General features: G+C 35.0%; 2 protein-coding genes and 1 long non-coding RNA gene across 7 annotated transcripts; 2 read left to right on the forward strand and 1 right to left on the reverse strand.

Moving 5' to 3' along the window:
* The first annotated feature begins 870 nt into the window (after nucleotides 1–870).
* Nucleotides 871–2,466, forward strand: LOC113782563 (berberine bridge enzyme-like 8). The gene has a single exon (XM_027328447.1). It carries the CDS (start codon nucleotides 871–873, stop codon nucleotides 2,464–2,466), a length of 1,596 nt encoding a protein of 531 aa, XP_027184248.1.
* Nucleotides 2,467–6,351: 3,885 nt separating this feature from the next.
* On the reverse strand, nucleotides 6,352–10,898 carry LOC113781980. 5 transcript variants are annotated; one of them, XR_003469795.1, is made up of 7 exons: nucleotides 10,883–10,898; nucleotides 10,442–10,602; nucleotides 9,257–9,303; nucleotides 8,970–9,025; nucleotides 8,231–8,329; nucleotides 7,042–7,100; nucleotides 6,352–6,825 (listed from the first exon to the last, which is right to left on the reverse strand). It is a non-coding gene; the product is annotated as an uncharacterized LOC113781980 (long non-coding RNA). The 5 variants fall into 5 exon arrangements; XR_003469792.1 differs by lacking the exon at nucleotides 10,883–10,898 and having other exon boundaries at nucleotides 10,442–10,874; XR_003469793.1 differs by lacking the exon at nucleotides 10,883–10,898 and having other exon boundaries at nucleotides 8,941–9,025; nucleotides 10,442–10,874.
* Nucleotides 10,899–11,801: 903 nt separating this feature from the next.
* On the forward strand, nucleotides 11,802–12,821 carry LOC113782564 (berberine bridge enzyme-like 8). Its single transcript, XM_027328448.1, has 2 exons — nucleotides 11,802–12,035; nucleotides 12,168–12,821. Exons 1-2 carry the CDS (start codon nucleotides 11,802–11,804, stop codon nucleotides 12,819–12,821), a joined length of 888 nt encoding a protein of 295 aa, XP_027184249.1.

The following is a 12,821-nucleotide window of genomic DNA, read 5'->3' on the forward strand; positions in this document are numbered from 1 at the left end:
TAGTTTTTAGTAACCAAACCTTAAAATGACATTGATTTGGTCAAATTTTTAAATGAATAACCTAAAATGCTCCTGTTTAATGTATTTTAATTTACTTTCTTATACAACTATAAGATTGTCTAGCATAATAATAAAGAACATGTGCCAAATTTGTCATGTCCAAATCTATTATTTGATAAACAACCATAATAATAATAATGATTTTACCACTATGATAGGATTTTTTTTATCATGTTTTACTAGGGATCTAAATATATAAGGAAAATGTGCCATAATTTGGCTGTGCTTTTGGGCCATTTCATTTTGATTTATTATTGATTTTGATAATAAAAAAAGGAAACAATGATCAGCAAAAGTTCTGCATCACATTTAAAGTTAACTTGTCAAAAAAATGTTTAAGGGTAATATTGTCATTTTAAATGGAAAGGGAGGTACATGTAATTTTAAAAACCTTGAGGGAGATTAGTGAAATTGTCAAAGATTTCAAGGGAGGTTTCTGAAATTATCCATAGAAATTGCAAGACAACCTGTCATAAAGAAATACTACCGTGTACGGTTGCTTAAGGATGAGCTGCTTCCCAATTTAATGTTTCTCTTTGGCAAGAAAATTAACGATGCATGCATGCTAGTTATAATTCTTTGAAAATAGTGGTCAGAAATTTTTCTTGCCAATCTGCAGAGCTGCTCTTCGTGATAAGAGCTGCTCATGTGGTTTTGCAGCTTGCACATGACTGAAGCCATCAAAGTTAGGCGGTAAGTTAGGAGTGAAACCATGGACACTTTTGTTTTTTAATCACTAGATTTGAAGTCAATTCATTCAAGAAACACTATAAATACCATACTCAGAAATTGTGCCAAAATCGCCCAAAAATGAGGAAAATGTCCTATTCAACAATGCTTCAAATTGCTTTCCTCCTCCTCTGTTCCATCTCGTGGGCTTCTGCTTCTCATCCTTCGCGCGGAGATTTTGTTCAGTGCCTTTTGAATTATACTGATAGCCCCTCTTATTTTGCAAAAGCAATATACACCCAAAACAGCTCTTCTTTCACATCAGTCTTGGACCAGTACATCCATAATTTACGCTTCCTTTTACCCGAAGTTCCAAAGCCCCTAGTCATTATCACTGCTTTGACTGAAAATCAGATTCAAACAGCAATATTTTGCTCTAAGAAGTACCGCTTACAAATGAGAATTCGAAGCGGTGGCCATGACTTTGAGGGCAGCTCCTACACTTCTAACGTCCCATTTTTCGTCCTTGACATGTCCAACTTTCGTTCAATCTCCATAGATGTTAAAGGTCAAACCGCATGGGTTGGAGCTGGAGCAACCGTTGGGGAAGTATACTACAGCATTTATGAGGCGAATAGCACTCTGGGATTTCCAGCTGCCTACTGCCCTACTGTTGGCATTGGTGGGCACATCAGTGGCGGAGGCTATGGTCCATTGGTAAGGCAATTTGGCCTGGCCGCGGACAATGTCATCGATGCTCGTGTCATCGATGCAAACGGAACAGTTCTCGACAGAAAGAGCATGGGCGAGGATCTCTTTTGGGCTATTAGAGGTGGAGGCGGTGCTAGTTTTGCTGTCATTCTTGGATACAAGTTGAAATTGGTTGAAATTCCAGAGAAAGTTACTGTATTTTCCATCAACAGAACCTGGGAACAAAATGCAACTCAACTTCTATACAAGTGGCAATATATTGCCCCAAAGTTACCACTGAACCTTGTTATCACACCCCAAATTGTCAGTATCAATTCAAATCAAACAGGTAAGAGAACTGTACAAGTTACATTTGTGTCTGTTTTCCGTGGCAATGTTGATGAACTGCTTTCAATCATGAACCAACAATTTCCTGAGTTGGGGTTGAAGAAAGAGGACTGCACCGAAATGCTATGGATCCAATATTTTGCTTATGCCAGCGGTCTACCAACTAGTAACATTACAGAGTCCCTGACCAGCAGAGTCTCTTCAGCTAAACTGTATTACAAGGCTAAATCCGATTTCGTCAAAGAGCCTATCCCTGAAAATGGGATTGAAGAGATATTGAGAAAGCTTAATGAATTACCTCCCTTTATGGGAATGCTGGAGTGGAATCATTTTGGAGGAGGGGTAATGGAAACAATTCCCGAATCAGCAACTCCATTCCCACATAGAGGAAATTTGTACCTCATGTGTGAAGGGGTTTCGTGGGATGAACAAGTGGTGTCCAAGCAGCGTATTGATTGGCTGAGAAAGCTTTACAAGGTCATTGGAAAATATGTTCCTAACAATCCAAGAGCTGGCTATGCTAACAGTCGGGACCTCGATTTGGGTGTGAATAACAAAGGTAAAACAAGTGTTGAAAAAGCAAGGATCTGGGGTGCTCCATATTTCAAGGATAATTTTGATAGATTGGTCCAAGTGAAAACCAAAGTTGATCCTTATAATTTCTTCAAGAATGAACAGAGTATCCCAATTTCTCAATGATCATTATGTTTGAAGAAGAAAAACGTTGGTATCTTAGTGTATCCAGGAGATGAAGAATTATGATTGTTGTATTTGTTTTAGTGTTGTGTTTTTTTTTTACTCAACGATGAGGGAAGCCAGCAAAAATAAAATCCAACAACTACTTGGGGTCGTTAAATCTTGTGTTCCTTTAATAATACTCCTTCTGTCCGACTTTGATAGTCCTGTTTTCTTTTTTCGTCTGTCCCAAATTGTAGTTCACTTTCCAATTGAAGAATGTAGTTGTATTTTAATTTTCCTAAAATACCCTTATTCAATGTAAGTTGTTGTTACTATAAACCTACCCCATTTAATGAGAGTTGATTCTTGTTTTATCATCAATTCAAATTCCCATAAAGTTATACTTTAATTAATGTGAAGGTATTTTAGGAAAATAGCTACCTAAATTGAGTGTTCCAACAAAGTTAACTACTTTTTCTTAAATTATGTGAAAAAAAAAGAACTATTAAAGTGGGACGGAGGGAGTAAATTATGGGGCCATATTTCGATTAAGATTACTAAAATCCCAAAGTGTAGTTGTAGAAGTTTTACTTGTACTTTCAGCATGTCATTAGGGATCCAATTTAGAAGTAAAATGTTGTTTCACTGATCAAACAAACCAATTAACTTCACCATACCAAAATAGTTTTGGTCAAAATTGATCAGATTTATGACTTTGCTGCAAATTGCAATACGATACTTTTCAGCATACCAAAATAGCTTTGGTCAAGATTAAAATTTTCACCTAAGTGGTTCTAACATTCTATAGCTGTAGCTTTACTAGAACGGATTTATTATGGTCTTCATGAATCCATCTAATCAAGCAATCTAAAGGGCTTTATATGTTTATCACTGGTCAAGATGCCCATTCAAAGCACTCTGTTCTTGGCAGCTGATAATTGAACTACACTATCAAATTTATCGTTATCCAATTTTTAGCAATTTGTTAATCGCTTTCACCATTGTGATTTACCTGTGAGAGCTAGAAAGGGGCTATGATTTTCAAGAAACACAATTAGCAAATCTTTTTCAATTTAGAGAATCTTAGACTTGACAATTCATTGTAATGGAAATGGCAAGATATTTTCGACATCTACCACCAGTTAATTTCGCATTGTCCCTTTCCTGTCTGTGTGATCAAACTAAAAGAGAAAATTAAACAAAACCTGTATAGACACCAATACATGTTAGAAACTTTCACCGAATATATTATACTCCGAGAACCATTGAGCCTTGGTCCAATGGTCAGGGAGAATCCCTTTAAAACTCTCTTGTACATTAAGTCGATAGTTCAAACCCCACTTAGTGTATCACACAAGAAATATAGCGCTTCTTGTTCTTAAAAAATTCAGAGGGTATAGTATTGCATTTGTATGGTCTGGTAATTCATCCCGCAACCTCTATAAAAGTTTCTTTAGGCTCCCTTCCCTCGTAAAGTAGGAATAGTTTAAATAGTTGGCATTACCGACCCAAAAAAAAATACATATATATATATATATTATACTGAGAGACAAAAAGTAGAGCTGGCAAATTAAATCCAAACCCAATAACCCACCCAAGCAAATCAAACACAAAATTCAAACCCACTAATCTAAAAGGTTGGGTTGGATCAGTTCAGTCATGGAAAAGTTTTGAGTTGGGGATTAGAAACCAACACAATTTTTGGGTGGGTGAGATTTTTCATTGAGCAACCAAATCACACAAACAAGTCAAATACAGAATCCAAGTGTTCCTATAAGATTACACATCAATAGCTAGGGGTGGGCGCGGGTCGGATACCCGTCCCATTCACCATTTGGCTGATCCGACGACCCGCACCTTGCGGGTCAGCCATTTTCTGACCCTTACCCGCCCTGCATATCAGCGGGTACCCTATAACGGGTATCCGCTAAGATAGGGTCGGACTAGCGGGTACCCGTCCCGCCAAGTTTATCATTTAATTTTTTTAAAAAAATGATTTATACCAATTTAATTTTATATTTTACACATTCATCTAAGATTTAATTTTTTTTTTCTAAAAAAAGGTTTCCCACCAATAAATAAGCATATGAAGAGAATATAAGATAAAGAAAAAAATTAAAAGAATTCAAAATCAATAAAAGTTTGAAATAAGTAGCACAATTTTTAATATATATGTTCCACATTAATTAAACTTTTTTCTATAAAATATAAGATCATGGCCTTTACAAATGAATCTTGTAAATAAACTATAGTATCTCATATTTGTAATGCAATTTGTTCAATAAAATTACTTATTTAGTTCTAACTTATTATTTTTATAGTGTGTGTATAAAAATAAAAATATATATATATGCGGGGCGGGTCGGATACCCGCGGGTTTTTAATTATGTGACCCTAACCCGTCCTGAATCTTAGCGGATACCCGACTCTCTTTTGACCCGATCAAATAATAAAAATCGGATATCCTAATTTTCGGATCGGATTGGATATGACGGGTTTTCGGGTTAACGGATAATTTTGCCCACCCCTATCAATAGCCATTAGCTGCCAACGGAAACGACCCTTGCGTAGTAGCAATTTTTTTCCCATTTTTTTGGGTTAATTACATTTAGCTCCCCTGAGGTTTGACCATATTACCAATCAATCCCTGTAATTTGTCCAAATAACGGTCTCACCCTTTGAATGATCAAACATTTAACAAAAACCCCTTAATGCCGAAAATGCCCTTATTGAGGCCATGTTGCATTAAAAAAAGAACATATTTTTATTTTATTAATCCTGAAACAATACAAAAAAATAGAAAAAAGTTTTTGCTTATTATTTTATAAAAACCATATCTTTACTTCCATAAATAGTTTTGAATCAATAATTATTTTAAATCTTAAAAATGAATATTAAAAATTAGATAAATTGAAAGAAAAATAAGAAAGAAGCAATTATTTTAAATCCTCAAGTATGGTTCGAATTTGTGGTTCAAGGCATGTTGCGGATTTTTTCCTCAATTTGAACCATACTCCAGGAATTAAAATAATTTCTTCTTTTTTTATTTTTCTTTCAATTTATCTAATTTTTAATATTCATTTTTAAGATTTAAAATAATTATTGATTCAAAACTATTTATGGAAGCAAAGATATGGTTTTTATAAAATAATAAGCAAAAACTTTTTTCTATTTTTTTGGATTGCTTCAGGGTTAATAAAATAAAAATATGTTCTTTTTTTAATGCAACATGGCCTCAATAAGGGCATTTTCGGCATTAAGGGGGTTTTTGTTAAATGTTTGATCATTCAAAGGGTGAGACTGTTATTTGGACAAATTACAAGGATTGATTGGTAATATGGTCAAACCTCAGGAGAGATAAATGTAATTAACCCATTTTTTTTTAATCACAATCGGAATTTGATTTTCAATTTTATTCTTTATCAAAACATTGATTTTCATTTCATTTCTTTTATTCTTTTTTTTTTTAACCATTCTTCTCCCTCACCAAAACACAAGGCAGCCATGGCCATGGAGTTTCAAGGCTGTTGCAAGAATATTGTCTTTTCGCGAGGCCAGAATTGTGCCACAAAAAGTCAGAAAAGCATCACAAAAACCTTTTTGCAGCGCAACAGCGAAAGAATTCAATTGTCACAAAAATAGCCGTTAAAAAAGAAAATGATGCAATTTTTCATGTATTGCATGTACTTGCATCGCTTTTTGCAACGCTAGTTTGAGTGTCGCCACTGTACTTGCGGCACAAAAAATGTGCCGTAAAATATCCCTATAATGTTATCGCGACATAAAATTGTGTCACAAAAAATCACTAATAAAAGCCAAAAATCAATTTTTTGATGGTACAATATTTATCCTGCTCAAATATACTAAAATTAAATATCAAAATAAAATTAAAGTTCCACAGTACACTAGAACAAAGTATCATACATTGCTTCAGTCAAATTTTACAAACTTTATCGCATGTCATCATTTTGAAAAGAAAAAAAAAAGGATGAACTTCCTTGTAATGTAATAAGTTCATTACAATGACAAGATATTTCACATATCCCCAGAAGTGCTTGTCTTGAAAAGCACAAATTCATCAAACGTCTCTCAAAAGTATCTTCACGTCTCAAAATCCCGAAATAACACAAAAATATAGTCATTACCATGCTTGAACACTAGAGTGTAAAAAGGTCAGCAATCAATTCACTTCCTAATTTGGGAAAGTAACCAACATCCACAACCCAATAGAACCACATTCCATAAAATTGCAAGGTGAGAGATGAAGAATTTAAGCAAGTCATTTTCAAGTAGTCCTGCTCATTTTCCAGAAACTTTTCCACTATCTCAAGCAAGTCATTTGCGAGTAGTCCTACTCCTTTTCTTCTGTGTATGGTGGTTCTAGCATAACAAAAGACTAATCAATTCAATATCAACAAGGAACTCGTGCACAAATAGTAGTCATCAAATTATTAAAATATTATTTAATTAATCATTTTTTGCTCAAGAAACAAGAATCTGAAAAGCTCTTCCAGGTGAGACAATAATGAAAAAAAGTCTTAAACAGAAAAGATAGACATCTATGTTATGGGCACCTAGCAAACTTTATGTCCATACCCTTCTTGTTGCAATCCTTCACTTTCTCCTTTAGGCTTTTGTGCTGCAGCTTAACATCCCTGGCCATCCAAATTCCCAATTATCCATAAATATTAGGAACAAATTAAAAAGCAAGGTACGCAACACAATTTCATCTGAGTTTGTGGACTAAAGTGTACCTGGGGTAATTGTTTCTTCAATATTCAATTATGACTATCCATACTTGACAAAATGTAATGTTTTTGATGCCTTGGAATGATTACTAACAACTGCTGCTACGTGGGGCTTTCTTTCTCCATGAATGTTTGATATGTAAGAAGTTGCTTATATAATACTTAAAAAAAATAACCAAACAAAAGGAAGACATGTACTGTTACTTGGGTGGTTCATACCATTCCAAGCATTTCAATCTCTTAAGCTGACAAATGGTATTGCAAATCCAGGTAAAATATGGCATCCATCTTAATTTGTTTTTACATATGTAGTGATGCAAGTAGTTTTAGATACACAAGACAATTGAATAGATGCTCACAGTGACAGTTGAGAGGAATTGCTATCAGTAGAAACACCTTGTCTAAGAAAGCATGGAGCTACCAATATTCTGTTTTAGTAGACACCCATGAAGTTCTTCAATATTTGCTTGTTAAAATACTTAAGCTACTAATGCTCTATTTCAAAACTTTAACCATGTACAAAATGAAGTAAATGCAAGTATTATTCAAATGAAGCAAACATTTGAATAAATCTACAAAACATAATATGCTTGGTTTTACATTGAGAAATATTAAACATCTTTAAGTAATGATGCACAATCCAACAGAAGACTTTCTAGAAGATAAACTCCAGCTTGATTCACATGCACAAAGTAGAAAAAGAAAAGGCAATTTTAACAAAACAGAACACATCAAAAAGGCACAACACCTAGAAATATTTAACAAAACAGAAATTGACAGTGAATTTCTGGAAAACCATCTTCCAATTAATAGGAATGGAAAAGAACGAAATACTGAAGATTTAAGCTAATCATAATCCTTCAAAAAAAGAACATAAAAAAGTATGAAATTACATCATTCGTTCCTTATGAAAAAAAAAAACAGTAGCTTAGAATTGACCGGTAACTTGATTAGTTCAATTGATCAATAATCCATAAATAGAAGCTAGTAGTATTCGAACCTTTTTAAATCAAATAGAATTTCATGAACAGAATTACCCGAAGATGTCTGCAATATCTGATTCCAATGCAGAGACATTAAAATGAATAGGAATTCCCAGAGAAATTTCTTCATTTTGAGATGTCTGCTTTTGTTTTCTGCTCAAAATAAAGTAATAAAGGTTAGAAATTCAATTATCACACATTTAAGCTTAGTCAAATTAATTAACCAAAAGATGTATCAAACTTCTTTAACTAATGATGCATGATCAACAAAGGTTATCCAGAAGATGAAAGTTAACTTACTTCAGATCCGTAAAGAAGTAAAAGAAAAGGCAACATCAACAAAATATAACACACAAACCACGGCATGACACCTAGAAATACATAACTCCAAAATTAATGTGAAATAACGATTAATACTATAGGCAAAACAATCCGCTGTTCAATCTAGTTCTTCACTAAACCATAAATGAGTCAAAAGCTCAATCATATCATGATAACAAACACATTGTCAGAAGCTAATGGAGTATGGTACAATGCTGATCAAATTTTGAAATTGTCCAAAATTACCACAAGTACCTCTCTGAAAATAAGGTGAAATATTTCAGAAACTCCAGTACAATTTTGAAAGAAAAGATCAAATAAATGAGAACCCCCTGATAAAAAAAAATGACATTATTAAAATTGATTGCTTAGCTAAAAAAATGCATTCATCATTCAATACCTAATCAAAGCAAAAGCAGAAACTTTTTGAACTAGTATATCACGTGAAGTTAACATGATAGTGAAGACATACTTAAATGCTCTGGCTGGAAATTTGGGAATAGGTCCACTAAGATTGTTGCCAAGTACCTGAAAGTGACAGTGACTTCATGAGAGCAGAACACATTTTCATTCAAGCTTTGAAAAGAAGTCTTCCAGAAGGAAAGTTTCTTGGAAAGCCAAAAATTGCAGATTCCATGCTACTTCTTTCAAAGACCCTGAGATACAACAGGTACTGGAGAATACCCAATAAAAAATCAGGTATATGACCAAAGAACTTGTTACTGGCAAGATTTTATTTCTCAAGGTTTGAGAGATTACCCATTTCTAGAGGAATATGACCTGAAATGCTATTGTTTTGCAACAACCTACATGAGGGGGAAAAAACTGTTAAAATAACAATTAGGCATTAAAAGAATGAGTAGCTGAAACACATTATTGGACTTCCAAAGTTCCATTTTGCTGTTCAGAGTACAAATGATCTTGCCACTAATGGCCACTTTACTTGGTTAACAAGCTGTTCACCAAAAGCAAAGAAAACCCAAGCAGCCAGCATAAAGATGCGAAACTTAAAACAACGTAGTTAATGGAGTATACCATCACAGCTAGAAGGTTAATATTGAAATTCTTGTAACTTTGATGGATCCAAGTGGTTAGAAAAAAGGGCATTCAAGTAAATTCCGGATTTCTTACTGATTACTATTGAGATACTCCTTAATTTTGTTCTAATTCTCTCTAGCTAATGCTTAATTAGTAACATGAAAAAGGGAGGAAGCTAATCAAAATAAATCTCAAGAGCACCTAAACTTAGTTATCTACTCAGAGATGCATATGCAGCAGCCATCTTTTTCACAATAACCAGACTAGACAAAAAGATCAGCCTTTTCTGTTGATCCATTTCCCTTTGAGATGTCTCATGAATCATAATGGTGACATACAAAGGTATTGATTCTATAGGAACCAATTTATCCAAAGTAGAAGAAAACAATGAATCATCTATTATATACCTTGTTTCGGCAGTGGAAAAATCTCTTCAAAATCATCCATAGGAGAAGGAAACATTTTATACAAGTTCTAAAACTATTTAGCCCCAATCCAAATCACAAAACGTGTCTTTGGGAAAAATTCATTAAAAATGCAGTGCAAATAAAAAAGATACGAACAAAAATGTAGTAAAATAACAAATACCATAGAAACCTATTGATACATAGCACTCACTCAAAAAAAAAAAAAGATCCACAACATCAAACAAAATTTTAGTTCAAATCCTAAAACAAACTCCAGATATGTACACTAAAGTACAACGCATTTTGAAAACAGAGCTTCCAAAATTCTACCTTAAATAAGATTAAATCTCAGATAAATTAAAAAAAACTACCATTAAAATCTAAAGATTACAAGGTTTTGAAAAGTTGAGTAATTCTCCATGAATACAAAAAGAAATTGCATACAAATATCAAGCTGTAGTCGGAAAAAAAAAAAGAGAGAAAAGCAAAGGTTAATTACCTCATATTTAGATCGACAGAGCTCCGACAAAGACTCGAAGAAAATTCTGCAGCAATTTCTCTCAAGAGCAAAGCTAGGGTTTCATTCGGTGTAGAACAAAATTACTCGGAGAAATGAGTCGCGCTCGGTCGATCCCATGCCTTCACTTCACGAACGACGACCTGAAAATGAACAAAATTTACGGTGAATTTCTCGAAAATGTTGCTGAAATTGATCGTAACTGAGGAAAATCCATGACGAGATTGGGATTTAGCCATAGCTAGGTATTAATCTTGCAAATTTTGTCTTCAAGGCCGATGGAGGAGAAGGCTAGCAAATAGAGAGAGAGAAAGAGTAACTCATTGATTGCCACTGTTCAATTAAGATTTTAGAAAGAGAACGAAAGAGGGAATGCTTGGGATTGGGGGAAAGAAACGGAGGAGATAATGATATGTATTTTACCATTTTTCTTTTCCGGACTTCAGCGATAATGATATTGTTCAACTTAATGCAGTACATATATATAAAAGTACACCGTTTCATAGTGCCGTGAAGAACTCGGGACTGTAATGAATTTTGCAGCACAATTCGAATTACCCACCACGCTCTCTCCTTGTGAGCGGCATCCCATTATTGACTGCCCTCTTCAGCCGGTGGAGTGTATCCTTGAACTTGAGACAATATCAAACCTTTAAACACTGAGAATGGAAGGAAACCTCACCCAGACAAGAATAAAACTCATTTCACCTCAAATCAAAGCCCACCAAACCGACCAAAAACTTCATGCTTTTCCTTCCAGAAGTTTAGACAACGAAATATATTCCGGACCAAATATAAAAATTACATCCGATTCATTGACAGTTAAAATTTAGAAGTCTACTTCTTTCTTTCATTATATTGGCCGGCTAGTACAAATTGTCAATGAAAATTCCAAACCTTTCTAGATTCATAATTTTCCAGCGCGCATAATTTCGCAGTTAACATAATCTTACCTGCTAATTAACTTTCACTACATTGGGAGACAATACTAGTATAAATAGCATCTCAACTCTCTTGAGTCCTGTTCACAAATATGAAGAAACCAACCAACATCTTCCTCCAATTTTCTTTTCTCATCTTCTTTTCCATTTTATCAACAGCTTCAGCCGATATCCACAAACACTTTGGCAGCTGCTTTATCCACAATTCCAAACACCCGATTGATATTTCAAAAATCGTCTCAACTCCCAAATGTTCTTCTTACCAGTCAACCTTAGACTTGCATGCACAAAACCTGCGATTCACGTTACCAAAAACCCCAAAGCCTGTAGCTATAATCAACCCAGAAAATGAATCACATATTCAAACAGCAATTTATTGCTCCAAAAAGCATGGATTGCAAATGCGAATATTAAGTGGAGGCCATGACTTTGAAGGTCGTTCATATGTTGCTGATGTCCCATTTTTTATCCTCAACATGTTCTACTTTCGATCAATCTCGATCGATGCCAAAAGCCAAACTGCTTGGGTTGGAGCCGCTGCAACTCTCGGCGAAACATACTATGCTATTACCCAATTTAATAGCTCCCTTGCTTTCCCTGCCGGCTATTGCCCTACTATCGCTTTTGGTGGGCACGTAAGCGGAGGCGGGCACGGCCCGCTAGTTAGGAAATATGGTCTTGCAGGTGATAACGTCATTGATGCTCGAATAATTGATGCAAGCGGAAGAGTTCTCGATAGAGAATCAATGGGCGAGGATCTATTCTAGGCAATTAGAGGGGGAACAGGAGCTAGTTTTGGTGTAATTCTCGCATACAAAATAAAACTAGTTGAGGTTCCAAAGAAATTCACTGCATTCAGTCTCACCAGAACATTGCAGCAAAATGCAACAAAATTAGTCCATCAATGGCAATCTGTTGCCCCAAAGTTGCCTGCAGATCTACTTATTTCACTTCAGTTGACCACTGTCAAATCCAGTCGAACAGGCAAGAGTACTGTAGCAGCCACTTTTGTTTCTGCTTTTCAGGGTGGAGTTGATGAGCTACTGTACATAATGCAAGAAAATTTCCCAGAGTTGGGATTGGTTAAGGGGGATTGCACTGAATTAAGTTGGGTCGAATATATCGCTTTCCATTTTGGCTTGCCAAAAGAATCAACATATGATATGTTACTAGGCAAAATCGCTGCACTACCAAAAGATTACTTCAAAGCCAAATCAGACCTTGTTCAACGCCCCATTCCTGAAGAGGGGCTTAAAAAGATATGGAATCTTATGAAGAAGATGGAATCCCCGCCCGGGCGAATGGAATGGATCCCTTTTGGAGCAAGAATGGATGAGATTCCTGAATCAGAAATTCCATTCCCGCACAGAGCTGGAAACTTATTCTTAGGGCAGCTCCAATGCCATTACACCCCTCCATGA

The sequence above is a fragment of the Coffea eugenioides genome, chromosome 9, assembly GCF_003713205.1.
Source record: "Coffea eugenioides isolate CCC68of chromosome 9, Ceug_1.0, whole genome shotgun sequence".
In the NCBI taxonomy this organism is placed as follows: Eukaryota; Viridiplantae; Streptophyta; class Magnoliopsida; order Gentianales; family Rubiaceae; genus Coffea; species Coffea eugenioides.

What these genes read in the sequence shown, in the direction of transcription:
- LOC113782563 (XM_027328447.1), top strand. Translation starts at nt 871, where the DNA reads ATGAGGAAAATGTCCTATTCAACAATGCTTCAAATTGCTTTCCTCCTC.
- LOC113782564 (XM_027328448.1), top strand. Translation starts at nt 11,802, where the DNA reads ATGCGAATATTAAGTGGAGGCCATGACTTTGAAGGTCGTTCATATGTT. An exon ending in CTATCGCTTTTGGTGGGCAC is followed by an intron (nt 12,036 to 12,167) that starts GTAAGCGGAGGC and finishes GATCTATTCTAG; the next exon opens with GCAATTAGAGGGGGAACAGG.